The following is a 13,314-nucleotide window of genomic DNA, read 5'->3' on the forward strand; positions in this document are numbered from 1 at the left end:
TCACTCTCTCATTGGTCGAACCACTAATTGTGATGGACAGTCAGGATCAGTCTATTAGGGCTTGGATTTTCTTTCAGTTCTCACCACACAACGACATCGTATCTTTGCTCATTTAATGTTGATATGTAATGGTATAGTGCTATTGAAACTTACTATTAGTAGGAATGACTAGAAATTGGAGGTTTTTTTTCAAGTTTTAAGCCTCATAAAATGCTCTGGGTGCCTTTAATGAAGGGTAGATTAGCCTTGTAGTGTTGTTGTTGCCATGCATTGCATGCACAATGTACCATTGTCGAGCAACAAAGTTTGTTCATTCATTCTTCGTTCAAGCATTAGTCATGTGTCCATTTTTCATTCTTCTTCTTTATTCCTCCCGTAGGAGAGCATAGTTTCATCTCACTTAAGTTAAAATATAACAGTATTGATACATCTTCAAAGGACAAAACATATTTACAAATCTCGCGAACATATTTACAAATCTCGCGGTATATGACATCCGTCACATTGATATGTCAAGGCTTGTGGTACTCGTTGTTCTTCTGTAGTGCTCGATTCACTTCTGTCTCTCCTCCCCCTATTTTTGGTATAATTTTTCAACGGCTTATAAGTTGTCATCACACATATACGAAAGACCAAAACGACAATTCTAGACAGCTTCCTCAACTCAATTCTTACCGGTCCGAGGCATGATTCCAACCGGTCCGAGGCATGATTCCGACCGGTCCGAGGCATTTCCAACCGGTCCGCGGTACATGTCCTTACATGCCGCGGTAGAATTCTAACCGCCTCGCGATACATGTCCTTACGTGCTGCGGTAGAATTCCAACCACTCCGCGCCCGTGAGAATTTCCTGCCCTACACGCTGCCCTGCGTTCCTCGACAGAATTTCCTGCCCTACGCGCTGACCTGCGTTCCTGTGTGTATGGCCGTTACACATGGATACATCAGCACTGAGTAACATGAAAGACATCACCATGGCGGTGGAACAACATTCAGCCACACCCAACCATGACGACACGTGTACGTGACTCATCATCACAATGATGTACGTAACTCAAACGAAATGGTAGCGGTGTCAAGAAAGGTCCCCTCAACTACAGCCGTACAATAACTTTACATAGCTGCAAACTTTACTTATCTGACGTATTTTTCCACTGTCCATGCCATGAAATTTGTTATAAAGCTTTCATTTACATATAGGAAGATTATTTGTTTTTAATGTAACAATTCCAGACAAACATACAGTGTACTCTTGGAGCATTATCCGAGCTGTTGACAAGAGAAACTTTCGAGAAACTGGCTACCACATGCACACAAGAAGGATGTTTACATACATGCTTTTGTTTTTGTGGGGTGCGCAACGATAACCCCTTGCATTGATACAATGAAGTGAATTTTTGCTACCCGGTCTCATTTGCATATTTCGTGACGATGTAACATCATAAAATTGTTCAGTCAGCCACCTGACCGAGCCTTATCAACCCATATGACTTGGGAATAACAAACAGCAAGCAGCATATTGTTTGTACCATGAGGATCATTTTGACGTTGGCGACAAGTAAGTGTAACCTCTCATTTGTAGTATAAAGGAAAAACGTATTCGTCATGGGCATTACTTTACCATTTTTAAGTGTTTTCGTTGTTGTTGTGTTTTTCTTTCGTTTACAAAAATTTACAAGACTGTTTTGACGTAGTGAGCAACAACAAGAAGCATTCTATCCACAGGTCTGGCACAAGGAACTAGACTCATCCACCCACTCTCTCCTATAGCTGAGTCAGTCGTAGGGGCAGCATAGCGTTCGAATTGAATTCAGCAAATGTTCTCCACTGCTGGCGATCTTCTGCCAGTCTTGCCATCTGGTTGGCTATGACACTAATCCCTAAAATAATTCTTTATATCAGCCCTGTTTGTCGTCGCCATGACAACTACTTGCCAGGAAACATCGCCGTGTGTTCCAAACTTTCCCAAAGTGTGCACCTGCATGGATGGTCACTATGAGAACGGGGACACCTGCACGGCGTGCACATGTTCCCACGACGGAAACAACTTGCCCTGCCAAGGTAATTTCATGTTTTTCTTATGTTTATATTTCCCACAGCAGTAAGGACATGTTCCCCATGTATCAGCTACCGAGAATGAGCTAGATAAATGACTTTATATTTAAAACGCCATCACCACACACACTCCAATCATGTATGTGTCAAAATGTGTCTTTAATTCACACTAGCGTTCATGTCTCCGTCAAGATTATCATTGGTGAGTAAGAGCCAATCATAAACAACAAAATATAGAAAACATAAAATCATTATTGTTTTTAAGATAGTATGGCTTCAATAGGGAAAACATGATACCCTGAACTTCATGCAAGTACAAGCCGTACCTTTCCAACTATCACCTAACCTATCCCTTGACCTCTTTTTATGTCGTTGGGGCACTATGAATAGATCCTCCACCATCCTCCTCCACATCACTCTGTCCTCTGCCGCTCTCATCGTTTGTGCTAAGCTTTGTCCTGTCCACTCTTTTATGTTAATTTCCCATCGTTTTCTCTGTCTTCCTCTCTTTCGGCTACCTGGCACTGTTCCTTATAGTACAGTTTTCGCAAGCCCTGACGATCTTACTACATGACCAAACCATCCAACTTTGAAGGTAATAATAATACCTTTTTTTTCTGAAAAAAAAAAGACAAATCGCAAAAGAATGCATGTCACGTTATTCATTGATCACCATGATCGGGTGTGGCAAAATGACATTCTGCCCTCCTGGGGATGCCTTTATCGTTACTCAGTGCTTTTTGACTGCAGTGTAAAGTTGACGACATGGAAAATGCCATAAAACAGACATTGATGTGGTGATATCTAACTCATATTGACAGCTTTGATACTGTGTGTCTGATCAGTGTTGGAACTGTTTTTGGTGGGATGTATAAAGATGTCACTTGGTGATACAAACATATTCTTTTAAAATAGAACAAAATGTCCTCTCTGATGATCAAAAAATACTTTATTCGTACATTTGGAAAAAAATTAGTGTCCGGGCGCTAGTAACATGTATCATTGGTAAATATTGCAGACGGTTTCCTTTTTCTTGCGTCTTAGTACCTTTTTTTGGCTTTTGTTTTCAGCATATGAATCCACCATTTTGCAATTTTGTATTTTGCGAAAATCGCACGATCGTTTTTTTTTTGTATAAGACTAATATTTCTATCATTTCACCACATAGTTTTATTGATGTCAATATGGCGAATATCAATTATTTTCTGTAGGGGCAATGTAGACCGGTCTGGGTGTAATAGAAATAGAAGTAAGAATTATAACTAGGATTTTATGTTGCTTTTAAAATATGAAATTGTTCCTTTCTTAAGGATTTTAAAGGGTCCTATTTTGTGTTTTTGGCACTCGCCTGTAATTCCGATAACTGACTGTGCTTTACTTTTCATGTCGGAGGATTCTTTGTTCATGTTTCTTTACTTGTCACTTTTGTTCGACAATGGATCGATATGTATCCAAATCTATAACATGGTTTATGAAGGAAAAATTGTGGTTTTGTAGATGTTATTTTGTTTGTTTGTGGGGGCGGGCTTTATGACCAACGTGGACGGGTTTATTACCAGTTTAGTGAGCCTGTCGCCGTTTTATGCGATTGAAATATGAATTATTTATGTCGCTACATTTCATGTGACGATTCCCATGGATAATGTTATGCTTGTCCAGGCCATTACGCGAGCATTTCTGTTTTTATTGGCACTGATACCTTACCTGCTCACTAGTAGTACAGATTTTCGCTAACGTTTTAGGTCGTTTTATATGTTTCGAAGAGATATCTATTGAAATTAGATGGACGATGGATAGACATCTCTATTAAACCTCGGCTATAGTTAAGCAAGGAATCATGTCGCCGCTCACCGTTACAATTATAAGTGAAATATATACAGTCAAACCTGCCTAGGCGACCACCTTTTCAACGCGACCACCTGGCCATGGCGACCGCTTTTTCTCGGTCCCGAAAATTTTCCCCATAGGCACAAGCATTAAGCTGCCTGCCCAAGGCGACCATCCGTCCAACGCGACCGCGACCGCCACGAATTGGGACCGCACAGAGGACAATCCCTGCCCATGGCGGCCGCCTAATTTTTAAGCGTGTGGTGACGCAGATCATTTTGCTGTCGGATTTCAAGGAAATGTTTTCAAGACTGCATGTAAAGGACAAAAATAAGGACAAAAATATATGGAATAGCAATGTTATAGCATCGATTCCTCCATGAAGTGTTTTAATACAACGTTCCCCCTATAAACATTGTAAAGACAAATGTTTGTGATGTTGTTGTGCCTATCGTAATCTTATAGTTTAACGCAAACTCAGTTCCGTTTAAACTCAATTTTCAAAACGAATACGTAGTGCATGGCGTCAAAAGGCAGATTTCACAGAAATTACTATCTATTTCTTGTATTTTCAACAAAAATGTGTCTATGTCTTGCTAAATTCCGCCGAAAAATGACTTCGCGGTGGGCAAAACATCGGGCGAGAAATGTTGTTCCTTGGTCCCGACGCCATCTTGAATTTGGGGCGGCCCGGATTTGGCGTAGCGCTTAGATGCTTTTGTGTATAAACATTTACGAATACTCTAGTTATTGGTGAAAATTAAAATTCTTATTTTCTTTTTATTCCCATGAATATCAAACTTTTATTGGACGCTGTGCGTTCTGCTGCACTGACTTACCTTTCGATGCGGTCGCACAGAGCTAATGGTGGCGCGGCGCGACGAAATTACACCCTTCCGTTTTCATCTTTAGTTGTCAGATCGAAAACTTTTTGACCTTTTCATCCAGCGGTCGGCGCCCCAAAAAAGGCTGGGACCAGCAGGCGTTTTCTAGGGATCTGTCTTAGTCCTTAAAACTTCGATGATGTGCGTGTGTGTGTGTACTATTTAATGTAACATGTGAATGCGGGAGGGTGCTGCGAGATCATCGAGGCAACCATTGTTTTGTAGTAAAATTTATGACGAAAATTTGTACACGATGTAGCGGTATACAATTATTACATCGATAACGGAAAATGCTGTCTAAATTCACATAATTTTCCATCCATTTACGTACTGTATTTGAAAACCTCGACCTGGAAACATGTGAGTAGAATCCTCTTCATGGCGACCACCTGTCCATCGCGACCGTTTTTGCTCGGTCCGCCGGGTGGTCGCCTTGGGCAGGTTTGACTGTATAAGTGAAATATATACAAATCTAAGTGGAATGTATACAACTCTGATTTCATGTGGGTGCTGCACCAGAATTTCGAACATTCTAATTCTTTTCTCGCTAAGGTTTCAAACTTTTTTAACATCTGAAGAGATCTTTATTTCCACTATTGTGTTTTTGACACCCTCAGTGCATAGATGCAGAGCATGTGTATTCAATGTGGGTTTTACATCATTTTCCTGTCGATGAGTCATTCGGCAATGGCTTTTGTTGTTCTGTATTTAAAAACAAAGTGTGCGTGTGTGTATGTATGTGTGTATGTATGTGTATGTGTGTGTGTGGGGGTGTGTACCTGTGCGTGTATGTTTGTTAGTTTGTTTGTTTTGGACGAGGGAGCATCACCGTCTCCCTTCGAAATACGTTGAACATTGCACGTAATCAGTATCATAAACAGTATCATAATTATCATAATGTCATCACCATCTATGTTCTACATTTTACTACGACATGCAGTTATGGATCAGCTTTAGGAGGTGTATTTATTCAGAAGTTCATTGTAGACAAACCATTGATTCTTTAGCTCTTCATAGAAAACTTTGAGATAGATTTAAATCTTTCTCAGGCCTAGAAACCACATGGAAGTCAATCTATGGCCTGCTGACGTCGATATCGGTTGGCTCCAAGGGAGTGTGGGGAGTGAATCCCTACGACAGCATATTTTATCGTTTGGGGACGTTGGAGCACGGAGCGTCTTCGGGCAGCGGTTGGGCTCACGTCGAGTTCAGACTTAAGCAGATCTCGTCCGGACATTCCGTATGGGGCGTCAACGCCAATGATGACATCTTCATACGACAAGGTTAGTTTTTTTTTGGATTTGCATGATTTATAAAGAAACGTATATTTCCTTGCGATAAATGTGGATGTCATATTGGAGGTGTGGTGAATACAACGGAATTTGCTAATGAGGACTTCATTTGCATAAATTATTCAGAGTCTTACATTTTGCTTACGGTAAACGCAACGGATGTCATTGGAGATGTAGGTAGCTTTAGGAAAGTTGAAAACAGGGAAATGCTTATTGCACCCAAATTGTATGATTTATGCAGAAACTTCATATCTTCCCAAGAACCATGTCAAACGATGCATCAAAGAACTCTTCTACTTGTTTCTTCTTCTTCTTCTTCTGTCGAATCTTCAAATCGATTCATCTCTGTCATGTTTAGACCAAATGACCTGAAATTTGGCACAAAGGCAGAATAGGCAAATTGCTTTGGGCTTTTTTCCCCATTTTTTCGATGTAGACCTTTAAAGCGATTTTATTGAGTTTTTTTTTGTGACAGCCAACGGGAACACTGCATCTCAAAATACGACCGCCTGATTGGCCAATTGAGTTAGTCACATTATCTTGCATTTCTGGGTCAGGTGCCCTGGTGTTTATACCAAATGTGGTAAAGGGCTGCCAAGGACATGTGCGTACATGTCTTTGTTCACACTTAGCTTACTAGTACTTCAGAATTATTTTTCGAAATTTTTGGCTATTTTCAGAGCAAAGATGCACATCTCCAGTTCCTGTGTATTAAACCAAAATGATGTGAAATTTGCCATGTGTCTGCCTTGGTCATGTACACAGGCCCTCATTCAAATGTTTGTCATACAGCCTTTCAAACAATATTTGAAATATACAATTTTTTCTCAAACAAAAATGTTTACTCTTGAAGCATCAATTCAAACATAAGGGTGTCATATTTTTGTATGTCACCCATACAATGGTTGAAATATGTTGTTCTTGGTCATGTCCTCTTCTCCTGTCAAATCTTCATTTGTATCATTATGTATGATATGGAAGAGTCCATTCTTCATCGGGGTTTATTTTTTGAAGTATTTTAAGATGGTCCTTTATGTTTGGAGTTGCCTGTGGAAGAGTCTGTTTTTGCATAGGGGGTCAAATTGAGAAATCTCCATTTCTTACTGGGATGACTTTTCAATAGATCACTTTTGGGTAGAAGTTTGTCTAATATTTCGATCTTCCGAAGTGTATTTTGGGACAGTCCGTTTTTTTTTGCATGGGGATGAGTATGGGCGAAACATGCTGTATTTGCTCAGGAGCAAATGGCGGCCTTTCTAGTTCTTCAATGTTTTCTTCATGCCTTCACGCAATATCTTGCAAGGCTATACATAAAATTGTTTTTCAAAGCTTTCTTTCTACTACTTGTATCCTTTGCATTGTAGAATGTAGAAAATGTAGCTACAATAGCAGATTTTTTTTTGGAAATGGGCTAAATGAATTATGTCTAGCTTAATTGTGTAATCGTGTACGGATCAGTTCAGCAATATTACTGCATCAATATTGAACCTTCCATTTATTCAGGAATAACGTCCAGTAACCCAACCGGAACCGGCTGGCTTAATATTGAAGGAAAGCTGAAGCAACTGGATGTCAGCTCCACCGCTGATCAGGTTTGGGGCGTCAATATGCACAACTACATCTACAGACGAACAGGAATCACCACAGAGGAACCAGCAGGTACAAGAATTACTTGGGCCGTCTAAAAAGTTAGCTGACAGTAGACTGCAATGTCATTTATTTAAGTATGAATGAATGAATGAAATGAATGAAATGAATGAAATGAATGAAATGAATGAAATGAATGAAATGAATGAAATGAATGAAATGAATGAAATGAATGAAATGAATGAAATGAATGAAATGAATGAAATGAATGAAATGAATGAAATGAATGAAATGAATGAAATGAATGAAATGAATGAAATGAATGAAATGAATGAAACGAATGAAACGAATGAAACGAATGAAACGAATGAAACGAATGAAACGAATGAAACGAATGAAACGAATGAAATGAATGAATACACAGATTCTGCTCATGAATATCATATTTATCGTTTTGTGTATTTGCAATCCCTTTCGTTCCAGCAAGCTGCCCAGCGGGGCGTTGGTTTGTAAAAGTGCCCCTAGCAAAGCGGAGCATACGAAGACTCTTACATTTACAAGCTAAATATTGTTAACTCAATGCCAAGTATTTTTAGTAAAACGTGACGTACTATGGCCTTATATCCACAACAGGAACAGGCTGGGAACACATCGAAGGCTCGCTCAAGTTCGTGTCGATTGGTCCCGCTGGCGTCTGGGGTGTGGACGAAAACAACGACATCTTCTACCGTACAGGAACGTACGGGAACGAGGCGTCTGCAGGCAGCGACTGGGAGCACATCGAGGGAAAACTGAAGCAGATTTCATCAGGAGACAACATCGTCTGGGGAGTGAACGTCAACGACAACATCTTCATCCGAGAAGGTCAGTAGCATCGTATTCATTACCTTCGCCGAGAAGGTTATGCATAGGGTAGCGTTTGTATGTATGTTTGTTTGGTTGTTTGTAACGACCAGCATAACTCGAGAAGGCTTGGATGGATTGTCATGATATGTGGTAGGTGGGTAGGTCTTGATGAGACTAGGAAATGATTAGATTTTGATTTTGGGTACCCTAGCGGCTTGTTACGGTACTGCAGCGGAACTTCCTGTTTTGATATCTCGTGTTCTGGACAAGGTATGGAACTGATTTTTGAGTGGTAGATAGCTCTTTGGACAGAGAGTAAGTGGTTTAGGTTTTAGCCTCCTAGCGGCTTTTTTGTAACTGCAGGAGCAGGTTTTGGTTCAGACTTTGAAAGGGAATAATTCAAGAAGAGCTCGATGGATGGTCATGAATTTTGGTAATTAGATAGCTTGAGTGATGACGTACATGATTATATACTTTACATGCAAATCATTATCTAATTTTTGAAGAATGTAAAGCTAAGAAGTTGTCTTATTCTGCATTCATCTAGCCTCACCTAAAAACTTAGATGTGTCTTTAAATTGATTAGTATTCTATTCTAACGCTAGTAAAATTTGGGGGGATGTGATGGATTTCATTTGCAGAATATTCATTTTCACTTTCTAACAGTTGGAATATGGGAATCAATATCCATTTTGTATTCATCCAGCATTATTGAACTTTGGTGTCCCTAAAGTTGTATAATAAGTGAAGGATACGTCTCCCATTAATTTTGCGGCTACAATTGACAACCTTAAAAAACTTTAAGATGTAGGAAAATTTTGTTTCAAGGGGTGGGGAAATATGACTTGCTTGATGCTATCATAAACGTCTTATAGGTATGTCATACCTTAACACGGGGTGTTCAAATGTTAACAGTTTGCTGTGTTGTATATTGCATAGGCCTCTTTGTTCTTGTTACATGTACAGGATAAAATTTTCCTCATCCTGCAATGATTAAAACAATTTTTTCACTCAATTTTCTTCTTCCCAGGAATAAGTTCCAGCACCCCTACCGGATCTAATTGGCAGAGGATTCCGGGAAAACTGGATCAGGTCGAGGCTAGCCCTCGCGGCCAGCAGGCCTGGGGTGTCGACTCAGGCGTTTGGGGTGGCATTTTTCATCTCATTACAGGCAGCGTGTCAGGTAAGATGACAGTGTGCGATGCCATCGTTTGAAACTGATTACCAAGTAGACGAGACGGTAAAAAAACAATACCCAGTCAGTCATCGGAGATCTGCAGCAGAACGCATCGAACAAGCTCATTAACCCTATCTAGACGGGGGGGGGGGCTAAAAGTGCCAGCGCCAGGTTTCACATTGTATAACTGCCGAACGACGTATGCTAGGACTAGCAAACTTTTCCTAGAATTTAGTTGACAACAAGTTTAAGATAATGTTATAAGTTTATTAATTTGACGGAGGACCGAAAGAGCCCCCACCCCCCCTCCCCTGGCCCTAGGAATCCCCCCAAAAAACTGGTCTAGATAGAGCTAACTGTTTGCGCTCCTTATCGTAATGAAAACGTAAAAAGTTAGCAGGAATGATCGTTTTACAACCTCTCCTTGGATCTGGCGAGTTAATTCACGAACTCAGCGAGTTAGCTCACAGCGCCTCCCCCCCCCCCTGAAATAATGGGGAAATAGACAGCATCACAACGGCTGGATATAGTTTTGGCGCATTGATGTTGTCTTGCTACCGATAGACTGCTTTGAAATTAGTTTAAAGCTATGTAGTCATATGTAAATAGCTATTCATTAATCTCAAAAATGCTCGTTTTTCACAGATTGTCCGATAGCAGGCTACGTTCACGATGGTTAAACATAGGCGCAAAATTTCCAGACTTTTTTAGAATTCGAACGGCATTCTATCATGTTCGAAGTGACGTATTCGAATAGAACGTGCGTTCTATTCGGGGTCACTCGCGGTCATTTGCAGGTTTTCACTGTAAATCCGCGCCAAAACGCCCTTTCTGTCCGAGGTCCCTTGCATAAGAATAAAAAACACTTTATCACAAATACAAACTATTTTCTGGACAGTTTTTCTTTCCTGGCATTTTATTGTGGACATGGAACATGTAACTAAGCTACTGGTGCCATTGTTGATGACTTTGAATCTTGCAGGACTTGTTTACGCCGGCATCAAGTACCCCCTCCCCTTATCCGTGAGGCTTGACATTATTCCAAAGTGGTATGAAAAAATCGAACAATGTGAGTTCAAACTCACTCATCGAGGGCTTAAATCATCAAGAACTAATATCCCCAGGCTTGTGTTTAAGGGATTTTTCTTATACGGCGGAAATTTTGAATTACGGGTGTTTGAGTGTAAAAAAAAAAAATTTTGACATATTTTCGGCCGTAGAAATAATTTGAAAGAGAAGTTTAAAAAATCCAAAAACAGAAAGTTTAGTATTATTGTTATTGTTCAAAATATAGAAGATTGGAATTTTTAGTCACGTTATTTAAACCGTTATTTAAACCGTTTTGTTATTTTGTCCACCGAACATCCTTTCTAAAACAGCCAACTTAGCCAATCTAAGAAAATATTCAGACAAAATTATGCAACATGCGTAAAACGGCAGGATTCGAAGTATACATATTGACTAATTTCATTTCCGATTGGCGAGACACGTGCGAGAGATCGTTTTTCTAAATATCATGATATTTTAGAAGATGTTACGGATCCCCCGGGGACCGCGCGGGAGTCCCGGTAACCTGATACGCTTCCTTACAGTGGAAAGTTTCCCCTGGCAACGAACCATCGTGGTTCGTTTTAACGGAATTTGCTACAAGAGTTTTTCGGAGCCGAAGACGCGCGATGGGGCTAAACTCGCCTGTGCAAGAGACGGAGGGATTTTAGTCGTGCCGAAGAACAGTGCGATCAACGACTTCCTCGTCAGTCTCTCACCGCTGGTGGCAGGTCGATGGATCGGCCTGACTGACGCTAATGTAAAGTTCGAATAGTTGAAGCCGCCACCCCCCGGGCGGAGAGTGGTACGACCCAGAAAAGAGAGAGTCTTTGTTCTATGTTGTGTTCCTGATTATAGACCTTCTTCCCGTCACATTCGTCTCCTATCGTCTTTGACTACCATGATTGGAGTCTTACACTGATGGCAGCGGTGTTCGAACCTTCTTCGTCGATGCACCACTAATCTTACTCGTCCCTGCCGGAAAAATCGCTTCCCGCAGCTCCGTCTGGCCGATGCCCCCCTCCCCCCCGGACCACATGCGTTCTGCTCTGAAACCTGTACGCTTCCCAGCAGAAGGTAGGCTACTGCCACATTCCCGTTCGTCCGTAGCTTGGGCTATCTCGTCGTATGACATCGACTAACAATCCGGGGGAATTTGTCATTGACTCTGAAGTTTCGTTTCCTCATTATAACCCGATGACATCGACAAACTCACGTGCACCTCTAGTGGCTTCGCCTACTCAGGCGGGTCTCACACAGCGGTTCCCCGGACCAGCTTTAACCGCTCCTACGCCTTCAGGTGCTACAGTACAGCAACCAACACCACCTAGTACATCGTTAGAATTAGGTGCCACATTCCAACAACCACCACCACCTGATATGTCTTCAGATGCTACATACCTACTACCACCACCTAATACATCTCCAAGTGCCACATTCCAACAACCACCACCACCCGGTACTTCGGCAGGTGCTACCTACCAACCACCACCACCCGGTACTTTGGCAGGTGCTACATACCAACCACCACCACCCGGTACTTTGGCAGGTGCTACATACCAACCACCACCACCCGGTACTTCGGCAGGTGCTACATACCAACCACCACCACCCGGTACTTCCGCAGGTGCTACCTACCAACCACCACCACCCGGTACTTCGGCAGGTGCTACATACCAACCACCACCACCCGGTACTTCGGCAGGTGCTACATACCAACCACCACCACCCGGTACTTCGGTAGGTGCTACATACCGACTTCCAACACCCGGTACAGTTCCAGGTGCCACATTCAAGCAACCACCACCACCCGGTACGTCCGCAGGTGCTACATACCAACTACCACCACCCGGTATGTCGTCAGGTGCTACATGGAAACAACCACCACCACCACCCGGTACGTCCGCAGGTGCTACATACCAACTACCACCACCCGGTATGTCGTCAGGTGCTACATGGAAACAACCGCCACCACCCGCACCACAGACAGGTTCCGGGCCGGTTCCAGCTACCCCACTACACCTCAAAACGCACCTACCAGCGCACTTCCTTGGCAAGGGGGAGGAAGACTTCCATGTCTGGCTTGGTAAATTTGAAGTTTACGCAGACGCCCATCAGTACACCCCTGACGTACGAGCACGTATCCTCCCCACCTTCCTGGATGGACCTGCATTAACATACTTCCAGAGCCTCCAACAGGACATCCGCCGTGATTACACCAACCTCCTCGGGATGCTGTCACATGCCTTTTCTCAAGACAGGTTTACCTTCAGTTTCCAACAATCCCTAGCGCAACGGAAACGCCAACCTGGTGAGTCATTCATCGTATTCGCAGCAGAACTAGAAGAACTGGTCCGGCGTGCATACGCTACAACGCATCAAAACGCGTCAAAACGCTACAACGAGCCTGCCATCAAGGGGGTTGCCCTCCAATACTTTACACAAGGCATTGATGCTGCCACGCGCCTCCGAGTGATGGAGCGAAACCCTGCCACCATCGAAGAGGCTGCAGAGATTGCCACCCTCTACGAGCAAGCAGTGGCCGCCTCTGCCCCGCGGGAAACTCGAGAGCAACCGGTGAATGCCGTCCAGCGAGACG

At 42.4% G+C, this 13,314-nt stretch overlaps 1 protein-coding gene across 1 annotated transcript; it reads left to right on the top strand.

Moving 5' to 3' along the window:
* The first annotated feature begins 935 nt into the window (after window positions 1-935).
* Window positions 936-10,348, top strand: LOC136447709 (lectin L6-like). The gene is made up of 7 exons (XM_066446751.1): window positions 936-1,020; window positions 1,903-2,061; window positions 5,816-6,049; window positions 7,562-7,717; window positions 8,279-8,509; window positions 9,522-9,674; window positions 10,314-10,348. Exons 1-7 carry the CDS (start codon window positions 936-938, stop codon window positions 10,346-10,348), a joined length of 1,053 nt encoding a protein of 350 aa, XP_066302848.1.
* The last annotated feature ends 2,966 nt before the right edge of the window (window positions 10,349-13,314 follow it).

Source organism: Branchiostoma lanceolatum, chromosome 13 (assembly GCF_035083965.1).
Source record: "Branchiostoma lanceolatum isolate klBraLanc5 chromosome 13, klBraLanc5.hap2, whole genome shotgun sequence".
NCBI classification, from domain to species: Eukaryota; Metazoa; Chordata; class Leptocardii; order Amphioxiformes; family Branchiostomatidae; genus Branchiostoma; species Branchiostoma lanceolatum.